The following is a 12,935-nucleotide window of genomic DNA, read 5'->3' as shown; positions in this document are numbered from 1 at the left end:
CATGCCAAATGGCTGGGGGAAAACATAACCGATAATTATAAACAGAACTAGAGAGGGAAGCGTGGGCAGTTAGAAAGTAATACTTCAAACGGATTCACACGATGTTTGGATGTATCGTTGGGAAAGCCAAAGAAATGAGTCAAATTGGATCAGGGCAAACAGTACCGAGGGCAAGCGAGGGGCGGAGCACTGGGCCAGCTCGGGGGGACTCGCCCTTCCCCAGGCTAGAGCGGCTCCAGCCTCGCCCCCTCGCTCTAGCCGAACCTCCTCCTTTTCCCGGTCACGGGGCTCTGGGGTCAGCCCGGCCTTCGTCCCCGGCCCCGCGCACCCGCCGCGGCAGACTCCGCCCCCCGCCGCGGCAGACTCCGCCCCCCGCCGCGGCAGACTCCGCCCCCCGCCGCGGCAGACTCCGCCCCCCGCCGCGGCGCCCGGCTCCGCCCACCTTCTCTGGGCCGCTGCCGGAGGCAGGCGACCGGCGGTCGGGGGCGGGGCGGTAGGAGCAGCGCTCCGAAGCGGGAGGGAGATCCGCCGCGGAGTTACGGGAAAGTTGGTCCGAGTTCCCAGAGTTTCCCTCTGTGGTTTCCGAGGCTCGGCCAGCCGGTGCCCGGTCTCCTTTCCTCCTTTCGGCCTTCGAAGTCCACCAGGTCCCTCCCTCTGCCCCCGGCCGCCATGGAGCAGCCGCCGGCGCCTAAGAGGTAACGAATCGGGGAGTGGGAAGAAGGAGGGAAGCGGCGCCGGCGGCCGCGGGGCGGGGGTGGCTAGGCCAGGCCCTGCTGCGACCCTCTCCCCGCCCGCCGGGCCCGAGCCGGGCGCGCCGAGGTCGGTAGGCGGGTCCGAGTGTCCCGCCGAGTCTGTCTACGGGGCGAGGGGGCCTGAGGGGAGCGGGAGCCGGAGCCTCCCCTGCGGCCGGCGGGCCTGGCGCGTGGAAAGTCGGGTGGGCAGCGCCGGGCTCCCTGCGGCCTGACCTCCCGGGGCGGGTGGGGTGATCCCTCGTAGCAAGTTCACAAAGTTTGGGAGACTTAAAACCAGGGAATTATTGGTCTTCTTACAACCACGTAGACTTTCTTGTCAAGTGTTCTGCATAATACTGCCTTTTGTTTTTTTTGAGAAGGTGGTTTGCTTACGGCTTAAGGAATTAAATATTAATAGCTACACAGGCTGTAAAACATTGTGGATGTGCTGCTCTGACAGGTGTTCCTCCGCCTAACCCCTCAAGTTCAAAAGTATTTATGGATTCAAGACAGTGGGAAGTTTAAATTAGAACCCCCTCCCCCCAATATAGATTTGCGTGTAAAAATAGTGCTGCTTTGGTATGGTATTTACTGTTATTAATGGGTTATATTTAATCGTTGATACCTATGTTGGAAATGTGTGCATACAAGAGTGGGATGTGTTTAAGCTAATATTTGCGATGATCTTAGGAAGCCAAATCTAGGTTGTCCATTGACAGAAGTTCATAATATGCATTCCTCTCTCCCCAAGAATGAATTAACGAATTGTCTGATGTTGCTAAAACATTTAACCTCAGTCTTTCATTTTTAACTTATAAAATAAGGATAGTAATCTCTCAGTGCTGTTGTGAAGATTAAAGAGATCGTTTGCTTTGACAGCTGGAGATCTTTAGATGAAAGGTGTATTCAAGAACATGGGATAATTGAAAAGGTAGGAACTTTGGGGGCTATTGTGAATTGTGTGACTAGACATGTGAACCTTGAGGCCTGGAAGCCATCTGTTCAGGTGAAAAAAGGGGGGGTCGTGAAGGAGTTTCCAAAAGGGACCTGCTGTCAGAGCCCTTGAGCAAGTCAACTGATAGATTATTTTCTAGCATTTCACAAGTTACCTGCATTCTACTCACTGGGCACCGTTTTAATACAGTATAAGAGAATTGGGCACTTTTTTCTTTTCTGGAAGAACTGGAAGGAGCACTTCTGAGAAAACACAATAGGCCAGTTTGAACAACTGAATTGAAGTGCAGCTCTCTATTGATTAGCTGTACTGTAAGTTATCAGAGTTTCATTATAGGTGTAAGAGAATCCTTGCCCTTGTAGAGACATTAGAGAACCTGGAGGAGTCGGGCAGGTGTAGGCGGTAATTCTGTGGTGATTTATACTTTTCAAAGTGGTGGTTGCACATTTAACATACTTATTTTTAGCTTATTCAGAGAGTCTTATTTTGAAGTAGTGAACAAAAATACCACAAAGGCATTTTTGAAGGCAAAAGGTATGTGACAGCTATCCCTTATATTTGAATGTCTCAGCATTTTTTTTAAGAATTTTCGTATTCGTAATATTTAATCCTCACAGCAACCCTATGGAGTAGGTTGGATTATAGGCATTAATCCTAATTTATAGATGAGGATGTTGAGGGAGTTTGCCACATGGAAGGCTATGACAGGAATTCCTGGCAGTTTTGTCCGTATTGATTATTGTCTCCTAATAATGAAATATAGCTACTCGTTTTGAGGTCATCCTGTTTGCCAGAAAATTTAAATATACATTATTTAAATTCTGAGAAATAGTAATCCTGGCACTGCTACTTATTATGCTAGTTCTGAGTTTAATTTTTTCATCTGTGGAAATGTATTGTGGGGATTAAATGAGGTGATATGTAAAGCACTTGGGACAGAGCAAGACCCTGTCTCAAAAAAAACAAAAACAAAAACAAACAAAACATAATGGGGACTAATTTAATAAATATTTATGTATCACAACTGAGCTTAAGAAATAAAATTTGACCAATATATTCGAAGCCCCTATGTGTTCAACAGTGTTAGTTGTTAACTTATGTTTTCTTTATTATATGAGGCTCAAAGAGGTTAAATAACTTGGTCAAGTGGAGAAGGTGCCAGAATTCTGCATCTGATTGGCTACAGAGGCTGTGCACCCTCTTATTGTATACAGTGATGGCTCTTTTCGAAACTCTCTTTCTTATTCCATGATGTAGTGGTCCTCTTTTTTTCTGTAATCTCCTGGTCTCTGTTGCTTATTCTGTTCATAATGCCTATAAAAGTGCCATTTTGGGCCGGGCGCAGTGGCTCAAGCCTGTAATCCCAGCACTTTGGGAGGCCGAGGCGGGAGGATCACGAGGTCAGGAGATCGAGACCATCCTGGCTAACATGGTGAAACCCCGTCTCTACTAAAAAATACAAAAAACTAGCCGGGCGACGTGGCGGGCGCCTGTAGTCCCAGCTACTCGGGAGGCTGAGGCAGGAGAATGGCGTGAACCCGGGAGGCGGAGCTCGCAGTGAGCTGAGATCCGGCCACTGCACTCCAGCCCGGGCCACAGAGCGAGACTCCGCCTCAAAAAAAAAAAAAGTGCCATTTTGCTTTTCTGCCTTGAATAACACTTCCTTAGTGCTGACTTTTACATGGCCGTATCGATGTTGTTGATGTTCAAGTATGACTAGAAGCTGCTGCTCAGTTGGCATTTTTCATTTTTTCAGGCAGGTCTTACTCTTTCTTACTCTTTCATTAACCCATCTAGTTTGTCACTAGAGCCTATCAAGTTTTCTGTTGAAAAGTTGGTGGATTAATTTTTTCTCTTTTCTTTCTCAAGAGTACTACCCCATAAAACCCATTCCATGGTTTTATGACCCTCACTTTTGAATTGCAGCAGTACCTTCTAGCTGGGCACTGTAGTCCAGTGGTTTTCAAAACTATTTTGTTTTGTTTTATTTTGTTTTGTTTTGAGATGGAGTGGTGCGATCTCGGCTCACTGCAACCTTCACCATCCTGGTTCAAGCGATTCTCGTCCCTTAGCCTCCTGAGTAGCTGGGATTACAGGTGGGCGCCACCATGCCCCGCTCATTTCTGTGTTTTAGTAGAGACAGGGTTTAGCCATGTTGGCCAGGCTGGTCTCCAACTCCAGACCTCAGGTGATCCACCTGCCTCTGCCACCCAAAGTGCTGGGATTACAGGCGTGAACCACCGTGCCTGGCCCCCACTGTTCTTTATTTATGTTATAGGCTGTGGGTACTCCCAGCTTTGCCTTTATTCACACTTTTCCTTTAGAAAAGTTTGTGTTACTTTTTGCCTGAAGAATAATCTATGTTTTATTCTTCCTTCAAAGCCTACCTCATCAAGTATGTTTTCTGAGTACTTTCTAGCCTGAGATATTTCACTGAATTCATAACATGATATCCATTTGATTATATACCATCTTTTTATTCTTTTTTATTACAAGGTTTTAGACTTCCAAAAGATAAAGAGGGCCTGCTGTGGTGGTGCACGCCTTGTAATCTCAGCACTTTGTGGGGCTGAGGTGGGAGGATTGCTTGAGCCCAGCAGTGGCAGGTTTCAGTGAGCTATGATTGTGCCACCTGCACTCCAGCCTGGATGACAAAGTGATACCTTGCCTCAAAGAAACGAAAATAAAAATAAAAACAAAACAAACAGAAAAAAGAGAACAGAGCCTAATTTAATAGATACTTAAGTATCTATTAAATTATTAAATTATTTAAATTAGAACTATTAATAAAAATATTACCAATACATTTGAAGCCACCATGTGTATTTCTTCTCAATTAGACTCCCTTCCCATCCCCCAAAAGGTAACCACTGCCATGAATTGGATATTTGTCCTTCCCATACATGCCTTTATATTTTTAGTATGTTATATATATTTATGTGTGTATGCATGTGTGTATATATATGTATGTATGTACACATATCAACACATAATGTTAGGCCTGGGTATTAGGCCTAGCCTTGTCACTGACTTTGAAATTTGCTTCTTTGGGTATCTCCTCTGGGAGTTGGAGATTCCAGTGTGTAGCCAAGTTCAAAAATCATGACTCAGAGACCTAGATGATTTTTAAGGTAACTCTCACCGTCACATTCATTGATTTGGTCTCCTTAACAAGGTTTGTGTTAAACATAGGCAATAGATGTGGTTACCCATGTCACTGACTTGAGGCACCAGAGTAGTTTTTAGATTCCTTAGATTTCCTTAACATATCTGTCACTGAGGTCTTCAGAAGTCCTTTTTTTCTTTTTAACTTTTTTTTTTTTTTTTGAGATTGAGTCTCACTCTGTCACCCTGGCTGGAGTGTAGTGGCACAATCATGGCTCACTGCAGCCTTGACCTCCCTGGGCTCAGGTGATCCTCCCACCTCAGCCTCCTGATTAACTGGGACCACAAGCATGCACCACCACACCTAATTTTTTTGTTTTTTAATTTGTAGAGATGAGGTCTTACCATGTTGCTCAGGCTGGCCAAGGTCGTTATTAAAAGGATTTCCCTCTGGGAAGGGAAATCCATTAAATCAGATCTCCAACCATTTTGGCACCAGGGACCAGTCTAGTGGGAAACAATTTTTGCACAGATGGTTTAGTTGGGGGCGAAATGGTTTCAGGATGAAACTTCCATCTTAGATCATCAGCCATCAGTTAGATTCTCATAAGGAGCATGCAACCTAGATTCCTTGCATGCGCAGCACAATAGGGTTCGCGCTTCTATGAGAATCTAATGCTACCGCTGATCTGACAGGAGGTGGAGCCCAGAGCAAGTACAGTAATGCTTGCTCACAGCTCACCTCCTGTTGTGCTGCCTGGTTCCTAGCAGGCCATGGACCAGTACTAGTCCACCGTACTGTACTGTAAAGAAGTTGGGCACTCCTTTATTAAATGATTATTAATTAGCATTTTGGTTAGATGGAATTGATTGGATTTTATTTTATTTTTTAATTTTGAGATGGAGTCTTGCTCTGTCGCCCAGGCTGGAGTGCAGTGGTGCAATCTCGGCTCACTGCAAGCTCCGCCTCCCAGGTTCATGCCATTCTCCTGCCTCAGCCTCCTGAGTAGCTGAGACTACAGGCACCTGCCACCAGGCCTAGCTAATTTTTTTTTGTATTTTTAGTAGAGACGGAGTTTCAACCGTGTTAGCCAGGATGGTCTGGATCTCCTGACCTCATGATCCACCCGCCTCGGCCTCCCAAAGTGCTGGGAGACAGGCTTGAGCCACAGCACACTGCCAGATTTATTGGATTTTTTGTAGGGGAACTGCTAGCTGAGAGAAAAATGACCACATAATAGTCCAGCTTTGATAGGTAGAAAGGTAAATGACCAGAAAACATGGGCTCTTCACCAGGTGGAACCTTCATAGAAGGGAGGTGGGTCTCTGTGATAGATAGGTGGGCAGCATGAGAATATATTTAATACTTGTCAAAGAGAGGATAGAATATCACTGCTGGAGAGAGACACTTTACCAGATAGGCTTGTTCCTCAAATAGATTATAGTGTTGTTATTTAAAATGTATAATTCGTTGATTAAGGTGTAGTTGGAGGACAGGTTAGCATTGAACAATGAAAACACTAAAAGGATAGTAAAAGAATAAGCTATTGAAGCATACTTACTCTCAAGACAGGTGAGGAGAGTTCTTTAATTTAAGCTATAGTTGGATTCTGTGGCAATTTTTTTATTACTATTATTATTTTTAATAGTGTGGAAGGGTAGTTTGGGGGAAATAAAGTTGAAGGTTGAAGTCATATATTAGGGTCCCTTCACACAAATGGAAAGCAAGAAAACACTAATTTCATAAGGGCAAATGAATGTTTGGAAGGATTACCCATCAGAAAATAGATTATTATGAAATGAAAAAGCAAAGGTAATGGGTTGAGAATATAGAGGAGTTAAGTAGAAAGTACTCATGAATTCTTCAGCATGAAGAGCCCACATCAACTTGTAGCATCTGTAGCCTGGATCTCAGGCCAAGAATTAGGAATGGAGAGAGACAGCAGATAACTCCCAGCGCTCATTAATGCAAGTGGGTGAGACAAAGCAACACACCAGTTAAGTAGATAGTAGGAATATCATGAAGATATTGCAGGGAGAAGAAGGGTGGATGTCATTTTATGTGTATATTCCTAATTTATGTTTCCTTGGAATGTTGGAAAGTAAAATTGTGTGTATATCATAGAGATTGACTAAATAGAGAGCTGGAGTTTTCTTTGAGAAGATGAACTCTAAGAACCCTTAAAAGACCCAGTAGTCTTAGAGGAAGGCCCTATGGAAAATTTCCAATTTTAGAGGTAGGCAAGTGGACAAAATGTTCAAAGTAGTTAGTCCAAGGGGAAAAGAAAAGAACCAAGCAAACAGGAGTATCTCTGAATTAACAACTTGGTCGCTAAAGCATCTGCTGTCTTCCCTTTGGCTTTTCTTGGTTAATTTAGGGTAACATTAATATGATTAGAATTGCTTTAGGCCCTGCTGATGGCAACAGTCAGTTGGCTCGTTCTTCTTGGATAGAATAAGTGTGACAATAAAAGTTGTAATAGTTCTGGTAAACAAACTTTTGTTGTACGTCAACTAGAGAAATTCAGTCTTTAGTTGACTCTAGAAACAATTCAGGCCATCATATATTACTGGCTTTCAACATTTAAAAAAAAAAAAATCATTGATACTGAGACTCAGTATAGACCGACACATTTATGTAAATGGGAGGTAGAGGTGGGAGGATTGCTTGAGCCCAGGAGATTGAGGCTGCAATGAGCCATGATCGTGTGGTTGCATTCCATCCTGGGCAACAGAGCAAGACCCGGTCTCAAAAATGTTCATTGCTTGCATACATACTATGAATATCGACATGAAGATTACCTTGAATTTCTGAAAGTACATCATAGGAGTATATCTTGAAAAATGACTCATAGCAAAATGAGAATTACAAAGTGTTAACATTAATGATAATTAGGTAGTATTATTTTGAGTTCTGAATTAGTTTATAGATTTATATAATACCAGACATCTTAGGGAAGAGGTGAATTGAGTAAAATTTTCAGATGTTTCTGTTATCTTGATACACACACACATACACATATATTTATAATTTATATTTGCCAGCTAATTTTCTTGACTCTTTGTTTTTGGAACCAAGCCACATAGTCTCCTGTTCTCTGTTGTGTTGCTGTGTTCTGTTTTTTTTCTGAAAACTGGCTTTCTTTACTTACTGATCACTACTCATGGCAAAATTGGCATTCAGCCTTTACTTCATTTCCTCATTTATTCATACATTCAGTAATTATTAATTGTTTTCCACATTCCAGATGCTCACTGGTGAATGAAACAGGTGGGCTCTTTGCCCTCATATAACATAGACTCTTGTTGGAGCTTGAGCTATGAAAAATATAAGTAGTGTGTAGAGAAAGATGGTGGAACCTGCTTAATAGGGCAGTTGGCAGAGGCTTCTCTGAGAAGGTGATATTTAAGTTGTGACCTGACATTGAGGAATTATCCATGTGAGTAGCAAGGGAAAAGTATTCCAGTCAGAGGGGAAAGCTATGAGAAGGCCTAGAGGTGGGAAAGAGCTTAATGTGTGGGAGGAATTGAAATGAGACCAATGTGCCTGGATTGGAGAAGAGGACAGTAGCTAGAGATGAGGTCACAGAGATGGGCACGGATTCAATGATGCCGGCCATGGTAAGGAATTTGGATTTAAGGCAGAGCTCTGTGTGCTGTTGTTAAAGGTTTTTAAGCATGATTTTAAGCAGTTTATGTTTTTAAAAGATCTTTTTGGCTGCTTTGGGTAGAGTAGATTGTAGAGGGTTAAGAATAAAAGAGAAACTAGTTAGGAAACTATTTGAATAGTTTGTGGTTTGAGATGGTAGAGTCAGTGGAGATAGAAGTAGAGAGATTTGTGATGTTTTAGAGTTAAGAATGAAGGACTTACTGATAGACTAGATGTGGGGAATGAGGAAAAAAAAAAGTATCAATCCTGGCTCCTATGTTTTGGGTTGAAACAACTTGGGGAATGAGGAAAGACTGGGAGAACAGGTTTGGATATCTATAAATCTCTTTCTTGGAATTTCATAATCCCAAGAAAGTGAATCTGATTGGCCTAAAATATGGTATTAAGTGGTTCCTTTAGAAGAGGAAGTGGGTAGGGAGGAAATGATGCGCACTGATTTCTATTTTTTTTTTTTTTTTTTTGAGATGGAGTCTTTCTCTCTCGCCCAGGCTGGAATGCAATGGTGCAATCTTGGCTCACTGCAGTCTCCGCCTTCTGGGTTCAAGCGATTCTCCTGCCTCAGCCTCCCAAGCCTCTGGGACTACAGGTGCATGCCACCACGCCCAGCTAATTTTTGTATTTTTAGTAGAGATGGGGTTTCACCATATTGGCCAGGCTGGTCTCGAACTCCTGACCTCAGGTGGTCCACCCACCTCGGCCTCCCAAAGTGCTGGGATTACAGGCATGAGCCGCCATGCCTGGCCTGATTTCTATTTTTATCCTATTGTTTTCACTCAGTTAGAGTAGAGAATGGAAAACATATCTAGCCTTTTTAAGGTGTTGAAATGTTCAGGTGTGCTGGTAACCTGCTATTAAAAAAAAATCTTTTTATTGCAAAATAGAACATTAGTATAAAACGTGTGTGGCTTGGTGAATTATTATAAGGCAGATATCTTTGTAATCACACCTCAGGTTGAGAAATAGATCGCAGTGGCCTTTCATTGTAAGTAATCATTTTCCTGACTTGTGTAGTATTAACCCAAATGTGCATTGCTAGATACTCTGGTTAGTCTTGATGATTAAGAAATAGTAGGTTTTGGCCAGATGTGGTGGCTCACACCTGTAATCCCAGCACTTTGGGAGGCCGAGGTGGGCGGATCACCTGAGGTCAGGAGATCGAGACCAGCCTGACTAGCATGGCAAAACCCCATCTCTACTAAAAATACAAAAATCAGCTAGGCATGGTGGTGGCCGCCTGTAATCTCAGCTACTCAGGAGGCTGAGGCAGAAGAGTTCCTTGAACCCAGGAGGTGGAGGTTGCAGTGAGCTGAGATCGCGCCATTGTACTCCAGCCTGGGCAACAAGAGGGAAACACTGTCTCAGGAAAATAAAAGAAAAGAAAAAAAAGAAGTAGTAGGTTGTGTGTGTGTGTGTGTGTGTGTGTGTGTGTTTTTCTTTTGAGACAAGATCTTGCCCTGTCACCTAGGCTGGAGTGCAGTAGTGCAATCTCAGCTCATTACAGCCTGACCCTCCTGGGCTCAAGGGATCCTCCTGCCTCAGCCTCCTGAGGAGCTGGGACTATAGGCATCGGCCACCATGCCCAGGTAATTTGTGTATTTGTAGACACCGGGTCTTGCCATGTTGCTCAGGCTGGTCTTGAACTCCTGGGTTCAAGTGGTCCTGCCTTGGCCTCCTGAAGTGTTGGGATTATAGGCATGAGCCACAGCACCCAGCCCAAAAAGTAGTTTTGATATGAGTTGTCACTTTTAATCTTTAGTCCTCCATCCTTTTCCTTTTCCTGTTGGAGAACCCAGGTTGTTTGAACTGTTTTCCCAGAGTCTGGATTTTGCTGATTGCTTAATATAGGTCAGTTCAACATGTTCCTTTGTCTTCTGTATTTTCTGCAAACGTGCAACTGGGTCCAGAGATGGAGCAGACTCAAGTTCGATCCCTTAGGCATTGTGATATATATATAGGTGGGGTTTGGCAAGACCATGGGAATATCTTAATGTCTAATATCTTTCTTTTTTGTGATGTTAGCGGCTGTGGATGGTTAGTGGGTGTTGCAAAATAATGAAATTCTAAATACATCATTTTGCTTTCATTTATTAATTGGAATGTTTTTATAAAAAGTAACTTCCCCTCATCTTCTGTTTAGTTACCCAGTGGTATTGTTGATAAAGGAAAGACAGGATAAATGTTTGATTCTTTCCTGTTACTTACTAGTTTTCAAGATAAGGAATTAGTTCCCTGTCTTCCTCCAAAGGTGGCCATTGTTTTTTCTTTTAAATGCCATTATGAGAAGATGGATTTAAACATACTTGATGGATTTAATCCATTGGAATTACTTTCATTGAAGGGCAAATTGTCTCATCTTTTGTTAGTGGGAGTCTCTTCAGGAGATAACATAACCCTAGTGGTTTTTGATAGTTTCCTTGTTGTCTGCTTTGATATTTGGGGCCCATCTTGTATATTTCTTGTCCCAGATCTGGAATCATCCATTTCTCCAAGAAGCCTTGGTTTCTCTTAGTGAGAAATGGTATTTCAAGATCCTAACCTGGAGACTAATATCCTATCCTGTTATTTTTAATAGCATTTTATTCATAGATAGGATAACTGATTTTTTTCTCTCAAACTCTGGGATATTCTGCCAAAAAATGTGATGGCACTGGTGGTTTTGAGCTCCTTTCTCTGGATAGTCTCTCTGCTACACATTTATTTTCTAAGTTTGAGTCAGAAATTGGGCATATATAAATTCAAATTACAGGTTACAGACTATTTAGAGCAGACTTTTATCTTTATGTTCTTCCTATTTGCTCTGGTTGCTCTTTGACCCACTATAATCCTAATACACTGTCTCACTTTTTTCTCACCATGTAGTATTGCAGAGGACCTAGTGTCATTTTAAATGAAAAAGATAGAAAATAAAATAATCCAAGACAAATAACACCACTGTTGATAAGAGTAGATTTTAGGCTGGGTGCAGTAGCTCATGCTCTAATCCCAGCACTTGGGAGGCCGAGGCAGGCAGATTGCTTGAGCCTAGGAATTCGAGACCAGTCTGGGCAACACGGCAAAACCTAGTCTCTACAAAAAAATACAAAAATTAACTGAGCATGGTGGTGCACACCTGTGGTCCCAGCCAGGAGGCTGAGATGGGAGCATCACCTGAGCTCGGGACGTTGAGGTTCCACTGAGTCGTGATCATGCCACTGCACCCCAGCCTGGGCTACAGAGTGAGACCTTGTCCTAAACTAAACTAAACTAAACTAAACTAAACTAAACTAAACTAAACTAAACTACAGAGTGAGACCTTGTCCTAAACTAAACTAAACTAAACTAAACTAAACTAAACTAAACTAAACACTAAACTAAGTTGTGATCATGCCACCGCACCCCAGCCTGGGCTACAGAGTGAGACCTTGTCTCAAACTAAACTAAACTACACTACACTACACTACAGTACACTACACTACACTACACTACACTACAGTACACTACACTACACTACACTACACTCTACAAAAATTTGCCAGGTATAGTTTTTCATGCTTGTAGTCCCAGTACATGGGAGGCTGATGTGGAAGGATTGCCTGAGCCGGGGGGGTTGTGGCTGCAGCAGGCTATGATTGTACCACTGCACTCCAGCTTGGGTGACCTGGTGAGACCCTATCTCTACAACAAACAAAACATTAGCTGGGCATGGTGGCGCATGCCTTTAGCCCTAGTGACTTGGGAGGCTGAGGTCAGAGGATTGCTTGAGCCTAGGAGGTTGTGCTGCAGTGACTTGTAATTATACCACTTCACTCCAGCTTGGACTGCAGCTTGGGTGACAAACAAACAAACAAACAAAAGGCCGGGTGTGGTGGCTCATGAATAATGCCAGAACTTTGGGAGGCTGAGGCAGGTGGATCACCTGAGGTCGGGAGTTCGAGACCAGCCTGACCAACATGGTGAAACCCTGTCTCTACTAAAAATACAAAAAAAAAAAAAAAAAAAAATTAGCCAGGCATGGTGGCAGATACCTGTAGTCCTAGCTACTTGGGAGGCTGAGGCAGGAGAATCCCTTGAACCTAGGAGGTGGAGGTTGCAGTGAGCGGAGATCGCGCCACTACTCTCCTGCCTGGGTGACAGAGAGAGACTCTGTCTCAAAAAAAAAGAAAAAATCAATTAAAGATTCAGTTGCCCTTTTTTAGTTCTCAAAGCTAGGTATGGTTATTTCAGAATACTTACGATGAACTGGATTAAAATGTATGAGCCTTATAGGTGTCCATATTTCTAATGAAATTATTTTTAATTTTTATTTTACTAGAACATGAATATGTTAGGGCATTTTCAAATTTATTTTAATAGGACATGAATATGTTAGACCATTTTCAAATTTGTCTATATTTTCTGAATTTGTGATTTTTGAATAATTAATAATTAAGAAAGTGAATGTAGTAACATGTCTTAGGAATAGGGAGTATGTTGCAGTGTTCGTTAACTTTGTATA

General features: G+C 42.8%; 1 protein-coding gene across 1 annotated transcript in view; it reads left to right on the top strand.

Moving 5' to 3' along the window:
* The first annotated feature begins 473 nt into the window (after window positions 1-473).
* Window positions 474-12,935, top strand: part of STK3 (serine/threonine kinase 3) — a 352,058-nt gene continuing 339,596 nt past the window's right edge. The window contains exon 1 of the mRNA XM_010385616.2: window positions 474-695. Within this exon, the coding sequence (XP_010383918.1) occupies window positions 670-695 (26 nt within the window). The 5' untranslated portion in view covers window positions 474-669. The remainder of the gene's footprint in view (window positions 696-12,935) is intronic.

This window comes from Rhinopithecus roxellana, chromosome 9, assembly GCF_007565055.1.
Source record: "Rhinopithecus roxellana isolate Shanxi Qingling chromosome 9, ASM756505v1, whole genome shotgun sequence".
NCBI classification, from domain to species: domain Eukaryota; kingdom Metazoa; phylum Chordata; class Mammalia; order Primates; family Cercopithecidae; genus Rhinopithecus; species Rhinopithecus roxellana.
This window is presented reverse-complemented; position numbering and strand designations above follow the sequence as displayed.